The following is a 17,710-nucleotide window of genomic DNA, read 5'->3' on the forward strand; positions in this document are numbered from 1 at the left end:
ACAGAAATCTTGGGGTCCAAAGGACTCGCTCCACTCCTGGCTCTTTTGAAATCTCCCTCCTGCATCTGAGATGGCTCATTTTATACACATTAGAAATCCACATTTTTACAATCGCAATTGTGGCACTGTAGGATAATGCACTGGACCACAAGGTCAGTTTTAATCACAAGGTCGACGGTTCGAACCCACCAACCACTCCTTGGAAACCTTGTACAATGTCGCTGTGAGTTGGAATCAACTCGATGGCACTGAACAACAACAATAATCACTCAAAACCGAATTATATAATCCTATCAATGTCTTCTTCCACCTTCTCTTATCCAGACCCAGCAGGGCAAAAAACCTTGTTTAGTAAGAGTTACAAACTATGGCTAGAAGAGACATTCAATAATTCACTACACCCCAGCACCTCTGTTAACATTTTAGACTATACGTGTGGTCCCTGCAATCGGTGTGGAATGCGTTTGGTTACTGTTAACTTCCCTAATTTCCTTTGCTGGGTTGAAGGTCATACCTCTACTGTTACCTGTAAAGTCTTGATTCAAGAATGTGCTCTAAGAAGTGTGTGTGTGTGTGTGTGTGTGTATGCATGTACTTACATGCACACATTTGTGTTTGGTCTGTTCCAGAGTCTACAGTCAACTTCACATCTACCTCTGGGACAACTGTAATACCTGGAACCATAAACTCTTCTACCCAATCACAGACCTCTCTAGCCTTCATAGTGTCTACCACCCCAACCAACTTTTCCACTTCAGAGAAGACTTTGGAGGCCAGCACGTTTCCTGGCAATGTGTCAGAGGCCTCATCCAACAGCACCATCCCTGTGACATCACACACAGAGTCATCCTACACATCATCTCCTCTTATTCCATTTACCGCTAAGGTGAGTGAATGGGGCCCAAAATGGCAAATTGCTCCCTCCTTCATATGTATTGCAAGCTTTACTTTCTCCCAGCCTCTCCTTATCCTGCCCGATGGGATTTGGGTCATGTGGGAATCAGCATGGGACATAAGCAGTTTAAATTGTTGCTGGAAAAAATGGAAAGTGGGAGAGAGAGAGAGGTGGAGTCAAGGGGCCAGGCTGCAGGTTTGTGCTGTGGGTATTGCTTTTCTAAGGAATAGTGAGAAGATGGGGTCTCTGGCTCCTTAGAGATCTATCCTGTCTTCTGTGGTTTTGTCTTCGGTGGTTGTTCCTATGGTTAGCCTGGGCTTTGAGCAGGACACCAACCCCCATTGGGAATAGTTGGAGATTGTCTTCCATTTCATAGAACTACATTTCCCAAAGTGTTTAGGACACGTAGCATTTCCCCTATGGCTGGCAATTGTGCCAAGCTAAGGGAGGCAGCGAGAAGGTCTGAGGCAGCAGTAGGGCTGAGCAGACCCTGGGTGGTGAGCTGAGCCTGCTCTTTACAGACTTGGGGCCTATGATTGTCAACAGCTTTCAGCATGAAAAGCTAAAAAAAATATGAGGAGGTGGAGCCTAGAGGCCTGCAAGGGCAGCCTGCCTGGTTTCTGTTTTAAACGGAGCCAGCAGAGGAATCTGGAGAGTACTAGGGACTAGGAGGAACATGGGTACCACCAGGCATCTGCCAGACCCCACTCCATTGTATCTGTGTGCCTGGATGGCCTGACTGGAGCTCTGTAACTGACAGGAGAGGAAAACAGCCCAAAGAGTCAGGTCCTCCCATACGCCCTCAACCCCCACACACCACTTCTGCATCTTTCAAGCCAATATGTAGAGACTGCATGTCTGTCAGCCCAGGCTTGTGACAAAAGTTTCTACTGGTATAGGGATGAGAGAAAGGGAGGGAATATAACAAAAATTTCTAGTCTCCTGACAACTTTTGAATGTCCTCTTCCCTACATCTCTGAGCAAATACACTCGAATGCTAACTGAAAAGTTGAAGGTTCAAGTCCTCCCAGGGACCTCTTGGGAAAAAAGTTCTGGCAATCTGCTTCCAAAAAAAACAGTGATTAAAATCCTATGGAACACAGTTCTACTCTGACACACATGGGGTTGCCGTGAACCAGAATCAATACAATAGCAACTGGATTTTGTAAGCCTTTTGGGAAAGTAAATCACTAAAAGCAAACTGAAACAGAGGTGGAGAAGAATGGAATGAGGGGGAGGAAGGAATGAGGCTGGCTTATCTCTCTCTCTCTCTTTTTATTTAATGCAGGGAGAAATCAAATGTTTAGAAATCAAAGAAGTGAAACTGACTCAAGGCATCTGCCTAGAGCAAAATGAGACCTCCATGTGTGTAAGTCAAATCCCTCTTTCCTCTCCCACAATCCCCATTAAATACTTAAACCAGCTTGACTTTGGTGAGGGTAAGGGAAGTTTAGCTTGGACTGAACCAGATCTTCTAAGACTATGGGTTTATGGAGTAAAGAGGCCCCATCTGGTGGGCAAAGAAAGCTAAGACAACTTCATCTCAATTTTAATTCTTTACTATGCAAGGTTGACTTGAACTGAAAGTTGGTGGTTCAAATCCACCAACCTCTCCTCAGAAACCCTAGACAGAGTCACTGTGAGTCGGAACCAGCCTGACAACACTTAACAACAACATAATAAATACATTTGGGACACTTAACAACAACAATAACATAATACATTTGGGGACTCCTGGTGTGGCACTATAGGATCAACACTGGACTGTGAACCACAAGGCAGGCAGTTCAAACCCACCAGTTCCTCCTTGGAAACCCTACACAGGGTCACAGTGAATTGGAATCAACTCGAACAAACACAACACATTTGGAATCCTGGTGTGGCTAGGTCAGCAGTTCAAACCCACCAGCCACTCCTTGGAAACCCTATATAGGGTCACTATAAGTCAGAACTCTGGCCTGATAGCACATAACAACAACAATGTAATTTTAGGAGCCTTGGTAGCACAGTGGGTTACGAGTTGGGCTGCTAACAGAAAGGTCAGCAGTTCGAATCTACTAGCCATACCATGGTAGAAAGGTGAGACTGTCTGCTCCCATAAAATTTGTAGTCTCAGAAACCCTATACAGGGTCTTTATGAGTTGGAACCGACTCAATGGCACAGAGCCACCATAATACATTTAGGGAACTTAGTGGCTTTATATGATAAGCAGTGGACTTTGAATCACAGGCTTGTTGGTTCAAGCCCACGAGCCACTTTGCAGGAGAAAAAGGAGGCTTTCTGCTCCTACAAAGATGTATAGCTTCAGATACCCTATACAGGGTTGCTATGCATTGGAATCAATTCAACAGCACTTAACAACAATTTTGTTGTTGTTAAGTGCCGTAGAGTCGGTTCCGACCCATAGCGACCCTGTACAGGGTTTCCGAGGGTGTAAATCTTTACGGGAGTAGAAAGCCTCATCTTTCTCCCGCAGAGCGGCTGGTAGTTTCGAACCGCTGACCTTAAGGTTCGCAGCCCGATTCGTAACCACTACGCTACCAGAGCTCCAATAACAGTATAATATATTTGGGATCCTGGTGTGGCACTGTAAGATAAGCACTGGACTGATAACTGAAAGGTTGGCAGTTCAAACCCACCAGTTGCATTTTGAGAACTCTATACAAGGCCACAGCAAGTTGGTTCATGTCACTATGAGTAAGAACCAACTTGCACTTAACAACAATAGTACAGTTGGTGTCCCGATGTGGTGCTGTAAGATAAGCACTGGACTTCTGACCATAAGGTTAATGGTTCACACCCACCAGCCGCTCCTCAGAAACTCTATACAGGGCTGCGATGACTTGAAACAGATGTAATGGCACTTAATAACAACATAGCACATTTAAAGAGTCCGGGTAGCACAGTTGGTTACATGTTGGGTTACTAACCACGAGGTCAGCTGTTTGAATCTATCACCTACTCCTCTGGAAAAAGGTGAGGTTTTCTGCTCCCATAAAGATTTACAGCCTTGGAAACCCTACATTGGGTCTCTATGAGTAGGATTAAGTGAGTTTTCTAGCACATTGAAGGAGTCCTGGTGGTGCTGTAGGATAAGCACTTGACTACTAACTTGCAAGGTTGGCAGCTCAAACCCATCAGCCACGCCACAGGCAAATAATGAGGCTTTCTACTCCTGCAAAGATTGATAGCTTCAGAAAGCCTGTACAGTGTTGCTATGAGTCAGAATCGACTTGCTGGCAGTGTGTTATAATACATTAAGGAGCCCTGGTGGCACTACGGATAAGCACTCGGCTGCGAACCACAAGACTGGCAGTTCAAACCCACCAGTCATGCCATAGGAGAAAAATGAGGCTTTCTGCTCTCTTGTAGGGTCTGCTTCTATTTAGGGCTGCCAGAAGTCCAAATTGACTAGATGGTACTGGGCTCGTTGTTTAGGGGGTTGCTGGTGTGGCACTGCAGGATCAGCACTGGACTGCTCACTGCACAATCAGTGGTTCAAACCCACCAGCTGCTCCAGAGTTGCTATGAGATGGAACCAACTCAACGGCACACAACAACAATACATTTAAGGAGTCCTGGTGGAGTGCTGAAGATTCAGCATTGGACTACGAAGCACAAGCTTTAATGGTAACACCCACCAGGTGCTCAATGAAAGAAAGATAAGACTGACTGCTCCCATACACATTTGTAGTCTCGGAAACCCTATAGGAAAGTTCTTAATGTCCTATCATATGAGTTGGAATCAACTCAGTGGCAGTATATTTGTTTGGATATTTTGGTTATAGAACATTTAAGAAGCCCTGGGATTCCTGGTGTAGCGATGTGGGTTAATGCACTGGACTACAAAGTCGGTTTGAACACCAAGGTCAGCGGTTCAAGATCACCAGACGCTCCCCAGAAACCCTATATAGAGTTGCTGTGGATCAGGACCTGCTCAACAGCACTTACCACCACCACCACCAGCACGGAGCCCTGGTGTCACTATGGGTTAGGCATTGGGCCTTTAACCATAAGGTCAGTGGTTCAAACCCACCAGCTTCTCTGCAGGAGAAAGATGTGGCAGTCTGCTTCCTTAAAGGTTGTTGTCATTGTCATTGTGTCATCAAGTTGGTTCCAGCTCAGAGCGATGCTGTACTGGGTTTCCAACTAGCAGCTGGTGTGTTTGAACTGCCAACCTTGTAGTTCACAGTCCAGCGCTTATTCTACAGTGCCACAACAGAATCCTTGGAAATTCTATGGGGCATTTGTACTCTCTCCTATAGGGTTGCTATGAGTCATAATCTACCCCATAACACTGTTTTGTTTTGGTTGGGGGTGGGGGTTTGGTAGTTTATTTAATATATATTGTCAGACTTAAGTTTATTTTTATGTTAAGAAAGTCTTCATTATTCAGCTATAAACTATAAATAAAACCAGTTACAAATAAGTTGCTTCTGACTTATGGAGACCCACTGTGTATCACAGAAGAACGGTGTTCCACAGAGTTTTCTAAGGGTTGATTTTTCAGAGCTAGAATGCCAGGCTTTTCTTTTGAGGTACTTCTGGGTGGATTCAAGCCTGCAGCTTTTTGGCTAGCTGCCAAATATGTTAACTGTTTGCATCACCCAGGGTCTCCTCCTCCTCTAAAATGTAAATTCATTTCTTTTTCCTATTTACATATAACTTTTCAATCCATCTAGAATTTATTTTGGTGTACTCTTTTCCATAAAACCATTTTTCGTAACATTCTTTACTGTCTTTGTTGATTGGAAAGCATCTTTTCGCTTATATTAAGGCATATTCCTCAGAGATGCTTGTTCAGTTTATCTATACTTAGGCCTTTTTTAAACTTTTTGAAATAATTATGCCTTTACATTATAGTGCTTTGTGATATACAACTAGACTTTTCTTGCCTTCTTGTACTATAAAAATGTAAACTATTTTCAATCTATTCACCTAAAAAAACTTTAGAAACATCTTATAAAGATCAAGGGAAAAAAACATTAAAAGCCATAAATATCTTCCGTGAAACTACTCCAAAACACATCCATTTTTTCCCCTTGCTTTTTTCTTGTGTCTCTCAATATCATTGTTAAAAAACATAAATTCCCCTGTAGGTTTTATGGATTCCTTAATGTTACTTATAAAATAAATTTCTAGTTATGTATTTTCATTGCCTATAGGAGCTCTGGTAGCGTAGTGGTTATGAATCGGGCTGCGAACCTTAAGGTCAGCGGTTCGAAACTACCAGCTGTTCCGCTGGAGAAAGATGAGGCTTTCTACTCCCGTAAAGATTTACAGCCTCGGAAACCCTGTACAGGGTCGCTATGGGTCGGAACTGACTCAACGGCACTTAACAACAACAACAACATTGCTGATATATTAGAAGGTTAATTGAGTTTTCTGTATTAATTTTGGATTCAGTCATTTTTTTTAACTTAATTCTTTTAATCTATGACAATACAATGTTCTTTTTTTATCTAACACAGTACCTTATTTCTCTCCTGCTTTTTGTTTCAGTTTCACGTCTTACTGCATTAGTAAGAGATTATAGCGCTGTGTTAAATTTTGACAATGATAGCAGGCTTCCTTGCTTTGCTTTCAATAAATTCAGTTTCCTGCCAGTAACAAGGCTGTGACTCAGAGAAGACTGGTATTTATTCATAGGAGGAAACATTTTCTTACAACTTAGGAATCCACACACGGGAACCGTGTATTTGACATCAGGCATGCATGGGTTGGAGAGGGCCTGGGTGAAGACTGCAATCTATAAAGGGCTGAAGTTACGTATTTTCTCCACTCTTTCTAACCTGTAGTTATCAGCGGGCTCTCCTTGACTTACAAATCATTTAAAAATTGCACATGAAAGAATCATTTCTGACTTTTAAAATAACAAGTTGTCAAGAAGTGAGTTCACACAATAGAATAATTAAACGTAGTTTGAAAAATAATTTACTTAAACATGAGTAATATATATATACACACACACACACACACACACACACACACACACACGGTGGGGTGGTAGTGATTATGTGCTGTGGAGTCGGTTCCAACACATAGCGACTCTGCACAGTATTTCCGAGGCTGTAAATCTTTACGGGAGCAGAAAGCCTCATCTTTCTCCCGTGGAACAGCTGGTAGTTTCGAACTGCTGACCTTGTGGTTCACAGCCCGATTTGTGACCACTGCATTACCATAGCTCCTTATATATATATGTAAGTATATAATAGATACAGATATATATAATTCATGGAGTCTTAGTGTGGCACTGTACGATAAAGCACTGAACCACAATGTCAGATTGAACCACAAGGTCAGTGGTTCAAACCCACCAGCTGCTCCTTGGAAACCCTTTACAGGGTTTACACTCTGAGTCAGAACCGACTTGACAGCACTTAACAATAACAATATAATTCACAGTGTGCTTCTGATAATGATTTTCAACTTCAGTCATTAATTGGCAAACTTGCTAATTATTTGTTGTTGTCATTGTTTAGTGCAGTCTACTTGGCTAATTATAGATCAGGCCAATGTTCATCATCTTTCCCCCTCCATTTCAGCCACGTTTTTGTTTCCCTGTGTGTCATACAAGTCTGTACTAGTGTGCTGATTCTTTGCTCCAAAGATTTAGAGCTAACTGCAGAGCATTCTAAACCTCTGTCCACTGATCTTTAAAGTTCACATTGCACTGGAATACTGGGTAATGAGGTCAGCAGTTCAAATCTAATCTAGCAGCTGCTCCACAGGAGAAAGATGAGGCTTTCTGCTCCCATCATGATTTACAGCCTTGGAAACCCTATACAGGTTCGCCATGAGTCAGAACCAACTCTACAATACACCACCAGCACCATCATACAAGATAAGTGTTGGAAACTTGTTGCTACTCCCAGAACAACCCTTCTTACCAATGTCTCTCTTCCTGATTGCTAGCAACTGTACTTTGTGCCATAGCTAAGGGGGGGTCTCAGCACACTGCACTGAGATTTGGAGGGGTTGGGGTGGGTCTGTGAGTGGGGAAGTGAAAAGAGAGCTTGTTATTGTATGAGTGAGTGTAGAGTTGGCTCTGATTAAGATTGTGTGCAGAGTAGAACTGCTCCACAGGCTTTCCATGCATCACCAGAGCTTCGTTAAACAGTGTCCAGGTCAGTAGCATAGTGGTTACGAATCGGGCTGCGAACCACAAGGTCATCAGTTCGAAACTACCAGCTGTTCCGCGGGAGAAAGATGAGGCTTTCTGCTCCCGTAAAGATTTACAGCCTCGGAAACCCTGTACAGGGTCGCTCTGAGTCGGAACCGACTCCACAGCACCTAACAACCAAAAACAGGTTGGTTTTAAGGTGCCTCTGGGGTGGGGGGGTTGGACCACCACCCTTTCAGCTAGTAGTTGAGCACTTTACCATTTGTGTCACCATGTTGTTGTTGTGTGCCATTGAGTCAGTTCAGACTCACAGTGAGCCTATAAACAACAAAGTAGAGCTGCCCCCACAAGATTTCCTAGGCTGAAATCTTTACGGGAGCAGATCACTAGATCTTTTCTCCCTCGGAGTCACTGATGGATTTAAACAGCCAACCTATCAGTAAGCAGCTGAGTGCTTAATCACTGTGCCACTATGGCTCCTTTCGTGCCACCATTTGTTGCTGTTTAGTGCCATTGAGTCAGTTCTGACTCCTAGTGACCCTGAGTTATATAGTTTCCAAAGAGCAGCTGGTGGGTTTGAACTGCCAGCTTTGTGGTTAGCAGTTCAGTGCTGATCCTACAGCGCCACACCAGGAGTCTTCCTAATTTTCTTTAGGTTACATTTGTACTTTTGGTGGCAAAAGGCCTTAAAGCACTCGTTCTAACAAGGGGAAACCCAGATCCTATTCACATCCTAATGAGGAACACAAAGAGGATTTTAATTCGCAAGCATTTCATCCTGGAATCCTGGTGTAGTTCTACAGAAGTACCGAACTGCTAACCAACCACAAGGTTGTTGGTTGCAACCCACCAGCCACTCCTTGGAAACCCTGTGCATATGAACTGACTCAATGGCACTTAACAACAACAACAACATTCCATCCTTAAGAGAACTGATATACAATCAACAAGCTCCTGCATCAACTATCTGCCCATGACAGAAATTATGCATAGTTATTGTCAATTGGCCAGATATTCATTGCACACTGTTATATAGCAAGTACCCGTGAATTCTCTTTCTCTGTGTGGATTGTTTAAAGAAGCCCTGGTGACGCAGTGGTTAAAGTGCTTAACTGTTAACTGAAAGATTGGCGGTTTGAACCCACCAGTTGCTCCGTGGTATGTGGCAGTCAGCTTCCGTAAACATTAGCCAGAACCAAAAACCAGACCTACTGCCATCAAGTGGATTCTGACTCAGTGACCCTATGTTGTTAAGTGCTGGTCGAGTCATTTGTGATTCATACCAAGGAGTGGCTGAAGGATTTGAACCATAGGCCTTGTGGTTAGCAGTCCAGTGATGATCCTACAACAACACACCGGGACTATATTGTTGTTAAATGCTGTTGAGTCAGTTCCAACTCAGCGACCCTGTATAGGGTTTCTGAGGAGCAGCTAGTGGGTTTGAACTGCCGATCTTATGGTTTGCAGTCTATAAGGTAACTCCATGGCTTACCTTACAGAGCCACACCAGGAGTCTTCAGTGACCTTATAGGGCAGGGTAAAACTGTACCTTATGGATTCCAAGACTGTAAATCTTTCCAGAAGTAGACAGCCTCATCTTTCTCCTGCAACCTTGCAAATCCTACAGAGCAGTTCTCCGCCCTATAGAGGAGACAGAAGGCGAATCAACTCGATAGTACACAACAACCTGTGAATTATTTGGGCCTGTCGTCTGTACAGGCATGTTGCAGACCTTTACATCCCAGCCTCTCTCCTTTGTCTCCCATCCTTTGCCTGTAGGCAGAAATCACCTCCCTTAACAAGGGTAAGGGAAGCAATCCCACCCCTTTCTTATGCCCCTATTACCATATCCCCAACTCTTGTTAGGAGGATGTGTCACCCATCCCACATGCAGGAGAACCCACAGAGTTTTTAGAAGCACCTTTCTCTCAAGCCACATCTGTTCAGATGAAGTTGTGTTTGCTCTGCCAACTCGCATCATCCTCTTTCTTACATATTGACTTCACCCGTGGCAGGTTGCCTCCAGCCTCCAGTTGATACCCCCACACCCACTCCTTCCTCAGTCTCTGCCCAAGCACTAAAGGTCAGCTCCCATGCAGAAAAAAATCAGTTGCTTATGAAGATGGTGTGTCTGCTGGAAAGAGCCTGCGCTCAGGAGACAGCTTCACTCTTCTTTCTTGCCCGCATTCTCACTTCTTGTGGGACTTCAAACAGATCCCATCATTACTCCAGTCCCTAAGGGAAAAAGTTCATGGAAAATTTCCATTCTCTTTTAGTTCCATTTGTCCAAGAACTTTTTGAAAGCCCCCTTGAAGACATTTTATCTGAATTTTCAACCACGCACCAAAGTAGATCAAATTGTTTTGTTTTTTTAAAAAAAGAAGATAATGGAAACAGATGATTAATTATAGAATCTCAACTATAAGTTAACATTTGGGAAAATGCCAGAATGCCTGTTCACATCCTCCCCAGATCCCAATGCTTAATGTGTTTGTCTAATATGCTAAGAGAACACACTCTATGGAGTCAAACTGACAAGAAGAACTAGAAAGATTAGATAGGAACCTATGGGGGCAGTGAGTTTGTCTCAATGGGGAGGAAAAAACCAGAAAAGGAGGACAAGAATGGTTTCCCAACTCCAAGAATGTAGTCAGTGTCACTGAATTATATGTACATGTAGAAACTGCTGGAATGGTATATTCGGTGCTGTGTTTATTTGTACTCTCAACAACAGCAACAACAAAATAAATATATTCATATTTGAAATTACTAAACACCATATTGTATGAAACACTTTTCATACATACCTCTTTAGTCACAACAACTGAGCTTTGTTGTTGTTGTTAAGTGCAGTCGATTCTGACTCATAGTGACCCTGTATAGGGTTTCCAACGAACAGCTGGTGGGTTTGAACTGCCAACCTTGTGGTTCGAAGTCAAGTGCTGATCCTACAGCGCCATACCAGGAGTATACAGGTTATTATTTCAGTGATTTATTTTGCAAAGTAAAGTGCGTGAGGAGATGTGGTTAGGACTTTGCAAATCTAATTCTCCTGAACAGCATGGTGAACTGTGTCTTCCTCCTGCCCACTCTCCCGTGATGTCCACCTACCAGCTCTCCTGAGGGAGGATGTTTATTCCTGGCATCCGGAGAAGCATTGTTCTTTGTTCAGGATCCACCTGCTCCACTCTGGGTCCAAACACAATTCACTGATGCTGTTGGATCCCAGAGTGGGTGGCTGGCCGCTGTTGTTCCCTTGAATTTGATCCAAGAAGCTAAGCAAGGGGTGAAGGAACTTTGTGTGGAGGCCAAAGCAGCTGAGCCGTTAAGTTTAACAATTGACTGAGTTCTTTTGTTTGTTTGGTGCTGTGATTAGTGCAGTGTGGGTTCTAAATTATGTAATGTGCACCCCCAACTAAGGAGTCTTACTATCTAATCAGAGCGAAATGGTAATAACAGTAAAGCAGAATAGGATCCAACAGCAAAATGTGGATTCTAGATGATAGAATTTTGTGTAGTATATTGCTTTTATTAACAGTAATAGTATTAATTGACATTTATCCAGTACCCGGTAGTTACCAAAGATCATGTTGGGCACTTTTCATACAGTACCTCTTTAGTAACAACAACTGAGCTTACAGGTGAGGAAGCTGACACTCAGACTAGTTAGTTGCATGACTGACTGGTAGTGAAGCTAGTACCTGGCAGAGCAAGGGATGATGCCCAGCCCTTTAAGGTGGAATGAGTTGGGCCTTGGGGAACAGAGAATACAAGAAAGAGGTCAGTGTGCTTCGTTCTCCTGGCAACCAGGGCTGTGAAATGCTGCAAGCTGACACGACTGAATTTCTTGTGTGTCTCTGTGTAGAATGCCTTTCACACTAGCTTCACTTACATACATGTTCTGATAACCGCAAACCAGGTGTGTGCTTTGTACCTTTCTGAATCTATGATACTTTAGGTGTACCTTTCTTATGATTAAACAACAACAACAAAAAAATCCAACCAACCCACTGCCATTGAATTGACTCCTAATCATGGCAATCTCCTGTGTTACCAAGTAGAACTGCTCTCTTTCTTTCACGGCATATTTTCTTCATCTGAAAGCTGAGTAGAATGAGACTATCACACAGCATCTTACACTCAGGGCTTAACAAATGTTTATCACAACTGAATTTTGTTGAAGGTACGGCGTCTTAGATCATCACCTCCTCAGGTTGAGGAGGGCGCCATTTTGTTTTGCTAGCTTCCATTCTGCAGAAGCCCTGTCACTGTCTCTCTGAGGAAGCAGGCACATTTTCAACCAGAGATACTTTGGAAGCCCAGAGACATCTAGGCATGGTCTTCCCTCCTCCTCATCCAGAAGATATGGTGGTAGGGAGGGTGTGGTGCTCAGGAAGTTAAAGTAATTGACGTTCTCAAGGAAATTGGGTCTAGAGAGGAAGGAGACTGTTGGTCATACTTAGTGTGGTGTTCAGTGCTATCTTAAAGATAGCAGATTTACCCAGAAGCAAAACTTCTACACTTGGATTTACTGGGAGACCTGCAAAATTAGAGACCTTTTCCTGAAGGGTGATGCGTCAGTTGTCTTGAACCCTGTGACAGATTTCTTTGGGACCTGGCCTCTTGGGGTTTTCTGAGGCTCTCTGAGTCTAATCCAGGCTCTGATATTTTCCCTCCACTCGCTCCAATTCCAGCTGATAGAAGAAAGCTGGGGCCTGAAGCTCATCTTATTCAGGATCAAAGGAGTTTGGGCAGTCCTGCCATAGGTCCCAGCAGTAGGAAAACCCCTGGCCTTCATTCCGAACTGGAAGGATCCTCTGCCTCACAAACAGGAAGCTCGCTCCTCAGAAGCTCAGGTCTGATGACCATTACACATCCCAGCAATCTTTCCCTCACAGGGAAGTTGTCAGAGCTGCTCAGGCATTTCCTCCTCCGCCATCTGCCATCTGGAGAGAAGATAGAGTCTTGGTTTCAGATCCTTTCCTTGCAGAGGAAGCCATTCTGATTGGAGGATTCTTGAAGAAAGTCTGGGAAATGTGAAGACAGGATGGTGGAAGGACACAGCCCAGGACTTCACTGCGTATCTTTCCTCAGACTCAGTTTAAGGATTATCAGAATTTACCTTCTGGGTCTGAGTTCCTGGGAAAAAATCAATAAGCCTCTTGTAAACTAGAATGGAAAGCTAGACTGTGTTTAAAATCAGTTTGAGCAATGCTTTTTGTGAGATCCCTTCAGAGTCCCTGGGTGTTTCTAACAGTTGTCATATTCAGCTGTTAACTGAAAGGTTGGAGCTTCAAGTCCACCCAAAGTTCCCTCAGAAGAAAGGCCTGATGATCTGCTGACCAAAAGATCAGCCGCTGACAATCATATGGGGCACAGTTCTACTCTGAAACACCTGGGTCACTATGAATCAGAATGGACTTAATTGCGACTGGTATGGGAGGTAAAGGAAAAAAACTAAAGGACCACGTCAGAATTAGAAAACCTTTGCTTTCAACGACCAGAGCTACTGTAGCATTGAAACAAAGGATTTTGTCTTTCAGTTATTCGTGTCCACTACTGTTTTGTTATTGGCGGTTTCTTTTTAATTTCGCCTGAATACCATATGTGTGCACAAGTAAACCCTAAATAAAATAATGTTTCCTAAGTTCTCTGGTGTCTGAGAGTGCCCTTCAAAATACCTTTCCTGACTATCATGAGATACTTGTTTTGTTTTGTGTGGTTTGATACTGAGAAATACATAGAGAGAGAGAGAGAGAGAGAGAGAGAGAGAGAAAGAGAGTGTGTGTGTACTGGTGTGGTGTTGCAGGATAATGCGCTAGACAACAAAATCCATTTGAACTGAAGGTCAATGGTTCAAACCCACCAGTCGTCCCTTGGAAGTCCTAGAAAGGGTGAGTCGCTTTTAGTAGGAACTAACTCTGGTAGCGTAGTGGTTACGAATCGGGCTGCGAACCTTAAGGTCAGCGGTTCGAAACTACCAGCTGCTCTGTGGGAGAAAGATGCGGCTTTCTACTCCCGTAAGGATTTACACCCTCGGAAACCCTGTACAGGGTCGCTATGGGTTGGAACCGACTCGAAGGCACTTAACAACAACAACTCAACAACACTTAACAACACTTAACTTTATATGTAATGTAGATCTAGTTTGTAGTGCTTGTTTGCTGTTGGAATTTTAGAACAAAGGGTTCTTTTTGTGGAGAGGTAGTTGTTGTTGTTGTTAAGTGCTGTCGAGTCGGTTCTGACTCACAGTGATTCTTTATAGGGTTTCTGAGGCTGTTAGTCTTTGCAGGAGTAGAAAGCCTCATCCTTCTACTGTGGAATAACTGGTGGTCTTGAACTGCTGACCTTATGGTTCACAGTCCAGTGCTTATCTTACAGAGCCACTGAGCTCCTCAGGGTGTAGTTTAGTTGTTAAGTCGAGTTGATTCTGGCTCATAGTGACCCTGCATAGAGTTCCCAAGGAGCAGCTGGTGGGATTGAACTGCTGACCTTTGGTTCACAATCCAATGCTAATCCTACAGTGCCACACCAAGGTGTATTTGTTGTTGTTGTTGTTAAGTGTCATCGAGTTCCAACTCATAGCAACCCCATTTAGGGTTTCTGAGGAGCAACTGGTGAGTTTGAACCACCAACCTTACAGTCCAGTGCTTATTATATAGCACCACACCAAGTAGTATGAGTTTAATTAAAATTATTGCCTGAAGTCCTGAATGTCATTTCATCTTCTGCTCACCACTTTTCTCTGTCTTCCCAGGAGGACTTTAAGAAAGACAAAGGTGACGGTCTGATCCAATTACTGTGTAAAAAGGAACATGCTGAGACTGGAGCTGGGGTGTGTTCCTTGCTCTTGACCCAGTCAGAGATAAAGCCTCAATGTCTGATGCTTGTCTTGGCCAATGGGACAGGTAAGGGCCATGTCTGTCCAGAAAGTTTGGAAGGAGTCAGACTAAGGCTCGGGAGGGCTGAGCGGCAGAGGATCCTGGGTAGGGGTCAGACATCTCAGCTCCAGAGAGCACAGATGCAGGGAAAGGCCTGCCTGAAATGGGCCTTTCTGACCCTGAGCACATCTTCTGGAATAGCATGGGATGAGCTCCTTCAGCTTCTAGATTCAGCAACCCTTGTTTCTAATTCTAGAACTTTCCAGCAAGCTCCAATTTATGGAAAAACACCAATCTGACCTGGGAAAGGTAAGTTGTGTGAAACAGTGTATCTCACAAGGACAGCTGGCTCAGGGATCTCCATGGATGGGGAAGGAAGTGATTATCTTCCACACCTACCCTTTCTATTTCTCCATCCTCCTCTGAAAGTTTTCACCTTTCTCTGCTTGATCCAAAAATGTTAAGGTGTGTCTCAATCAAGAGATGCCAGTCTTAAATTCTCAGCTTTGAAAATCCCTGCGGTCAGTATCCTTGTGTGTCCCGTAATGGGGCCTCGGGGGGACAGGCCACCTCTTTGAAGACCCACTTTCCATACATGACAGACTGTCGTCTTCTGTGTCCTCTCCTCAAGCTGGGCATTCACAGCTTCACTGAAGAAAGTGTTGGAAACCACCAGCGCTATTCCCGCAAGACCCTGATTGCCCTGGTGACCTCAGGGGTCCTGCTGGCTATCTTGGGAACCACTGGCTATTTCCTCATGAACCGCCGCAGTTGGAGCCCCACTGGAGAAAGACTGGTCAGTTCTGGGGTCCTGGGCAAAGGAGATAAAGATGGGTAGTAGTCTTCTTGGGGGAGTCCATGTATGTCATGCCAAATGCCAAAAAAGCCACCCTGTGTCCTCACATTGGGATATTCATGGGTGCCCACATCATACCCATGGAAGATTCAAAATGAGCAGACAGCCAACTGGGCCAGCCGACCTAGTCACTGTGGTAGTGCTCACAGCGTGATTTTTCCTAGGGTAGTTTAGCTGGAGACAAGAGAACAGGTTGTTAAATCGGTGCTCTTGTTTGCAAGTATACTAGATACCCACAGACACTACCTTGCTCACAAGAAGGGGGCCCAGGGAAGGGACACCTGTTCTTGAGGCTTCCTGGAGGAGGGAAGACAAGGCCAGGATCTGACCCAGGGAAGCTGTTCCAAGATGGGAACTGTTTTCCCGTGGGGCTGGCTGTGGTGGCGCGGTGTGGTGCCTCTCCTCTGTCCTTTCCCCTCTAGGAACTGGAACCCTGACCACACTTGAGGAAGACAGGAATCTGCACCTACAGATGCAACCTCCCGCCTCGGCCCTCCCCTCACAGATCCGCACCCCTGCTTGCCAGATAATGCTCCTTTATTTGTACACCGTCTAGGGCGAAGACCCTTATTACACGGAGAGCGGTGGAGGCCAGGGCTATAGCTCAGGCCTTGGGGCCTCCTCCGAGGCCCAGGGAAAGGCCAGTGTGAACCGAGGGTCTCAGGAGAACGGCACCGGCCAGGCCACATCCAGAAACGGCCATTCAACAAGACAACACGTGGTGGCTGATACAGAATTGTGACTTGGCTGGGTGGGGCCAGGCTGGGCAATATCCGGGGAAGTCCCTCTTCCCCCTGCATCTGGAGACAACCCTCACATTCTACCCCCTTTTTCACTGCACACGCCCTTGGAGTCCTTGTCTGGGGCCCTGCACTGCACCAGGCTGGGGGTTCCTCTCCACCTTGAGGAGAGGCAGGTAATTCCCTGCTCTTTACACATGCAGCCCCTGAACCCAGACTCCATCCAGTCTTATATGGGGAGAGGTGTGAAGGGAGAATATCCAAGGTCCAGAGAAACCCCCAGGGAGGGTTGCTGCCCTTGCTGCCTTCAGGACCTCTTTCCCAACCCTTGTCTTCTCAGCCTCTTTGCAGAAGCCCCCAGGGAGAAACCCTAGACTTCCGGAAGACAATTTCCATCCAGGAAGTGTTGCTTTGGACTGTTTCTTCCTTATATTTTCCCCTCCTCTACTTTAGGGAAACTAAAGTAACTCTCTCCACCTGCTTCCTTGGAATGATACTGTTAGAAAAATGAGTTGTCTCCAACCCCTTCCCTATCACTCCTCCATGACTCTGTGGGTTCAGCTTCCCTGTTACTTTCCAAATTTCATCCAGACCTTCATGCCCCCTCCTCTAGGTTTACAGAGCCTGACACTCTTTACCTTGCTGGAGCTTGGGACTGAGCTCCAAGTGTTAGACCAAAGCCCTATGTCTGTGAGGTTGGGGGAGGGTACATGGAAGGACCAGAATGGCTTCAGTTCTGGTCTTGTCTCAAGAGCTACTCAAGCCTCTTCTTTGAGCTCCTGTTTCATCTCTTGATCAAAGTGGGCAGGATCATGGGACCAGGTCTTTGAGCAGAACCTCTTGACCTATGCTATTTGAAGGAATACTTTTTCTCTGAGACTAGAGGTCCTGGCAGTTGCCTGAATTCCTCCTTGTCCCCAGACTCCTGGGTTGAGCTGTGGCCCCAGCCCCCCAGCAGACTCTTTTCTTTCTGTGTCTCCCCCGTCCCAGTCCCTCTTACTGCTGTGTACCCCTTATGGTCAGCACCCCAGGACATCTCCAAAGGACTGGGGGATCCAAATCCTGATTTGTGTGTGTATGTGTTTTGTTGTGTTTTCTTTCTTTCTTTTTATCCCCTAGAAGAGTGAGCAGGGATTCCTGGGTTCAGTGACGGTTGGAAATATTAACTTTCCAGATGGGAGGATTGGGTGGAGTTTTTGGTGTGTTTTTTTTTT

At 44.9% G+C, this 17,710-nt stretch overlaps 1 protein-coding gene across 1 annotated transcript; it reads left to right on the forward strand.

Annotated features, from left to right (window-relative positions):
* The first annotated feature begins 589 nt into the window (after positions 1 to 589).
* CD34 (CD34 molecule) lies at positions 590 to 16,498 on the forward strand. Its single transcript, XM_006834199.1, has 6 exons — positions 590 to 886; positions 2,184 to 2,264; positions 14,777 to 14,927; positions 15,157 to 15,209; positions 15,532 to 15,696; positions 16,313 to 16,498. The coding sequence occupies exons 1-6, from the start codon at positions 590 to 592 to the stop codon at positions 16,496 to 16,498; spliced, it is 933 nt and encodes a 310-aa protein (XP_006834262.1).
* The last annotated feature ends 1,212 nt before the right edge of the window (positions 16,499 to 17,710 follow it).

This window comes from Chrysochloris asiatica, unplaced genomic scaffold (assembly GCF_000296735.1).
Source record: "Chrysochloris asiatica unplaced genomic scaffold, ChrAsi1.0 scaffold00009, whole genome shotgun sequence".
Classification (NCBI taxonomy): domain Eukaryota; kingdom Metazoa; phylum Chordata; class Mammalia; order Afrosoricida; family Chrysochloridae; genus Chrysochloris; species Chrysochloris asiatica.

Coding starts and splice junctions, on each gene's coding strand:
- CD34 (XM_006834199.1), top strand. CDS start 590: ATGTACTTACATGCACACATTTGTGTTTGGTCTGTTCCAGAGTCTACA. Junction 2,265..14,776: donor AAAATGAGACCTCCATGTGT/GTAAGTCAAATC, acceptor CTGTCTTCCCAG/GAGGACTTTAAGAAAGACAA. Junction 14,928..15,156: donor TGTCTTGGCCAATGGGACAG/GTAAGGGCCATG, acceptor TTCTAATTCTAG/AACTTTCCAGCAAGCTCCAA.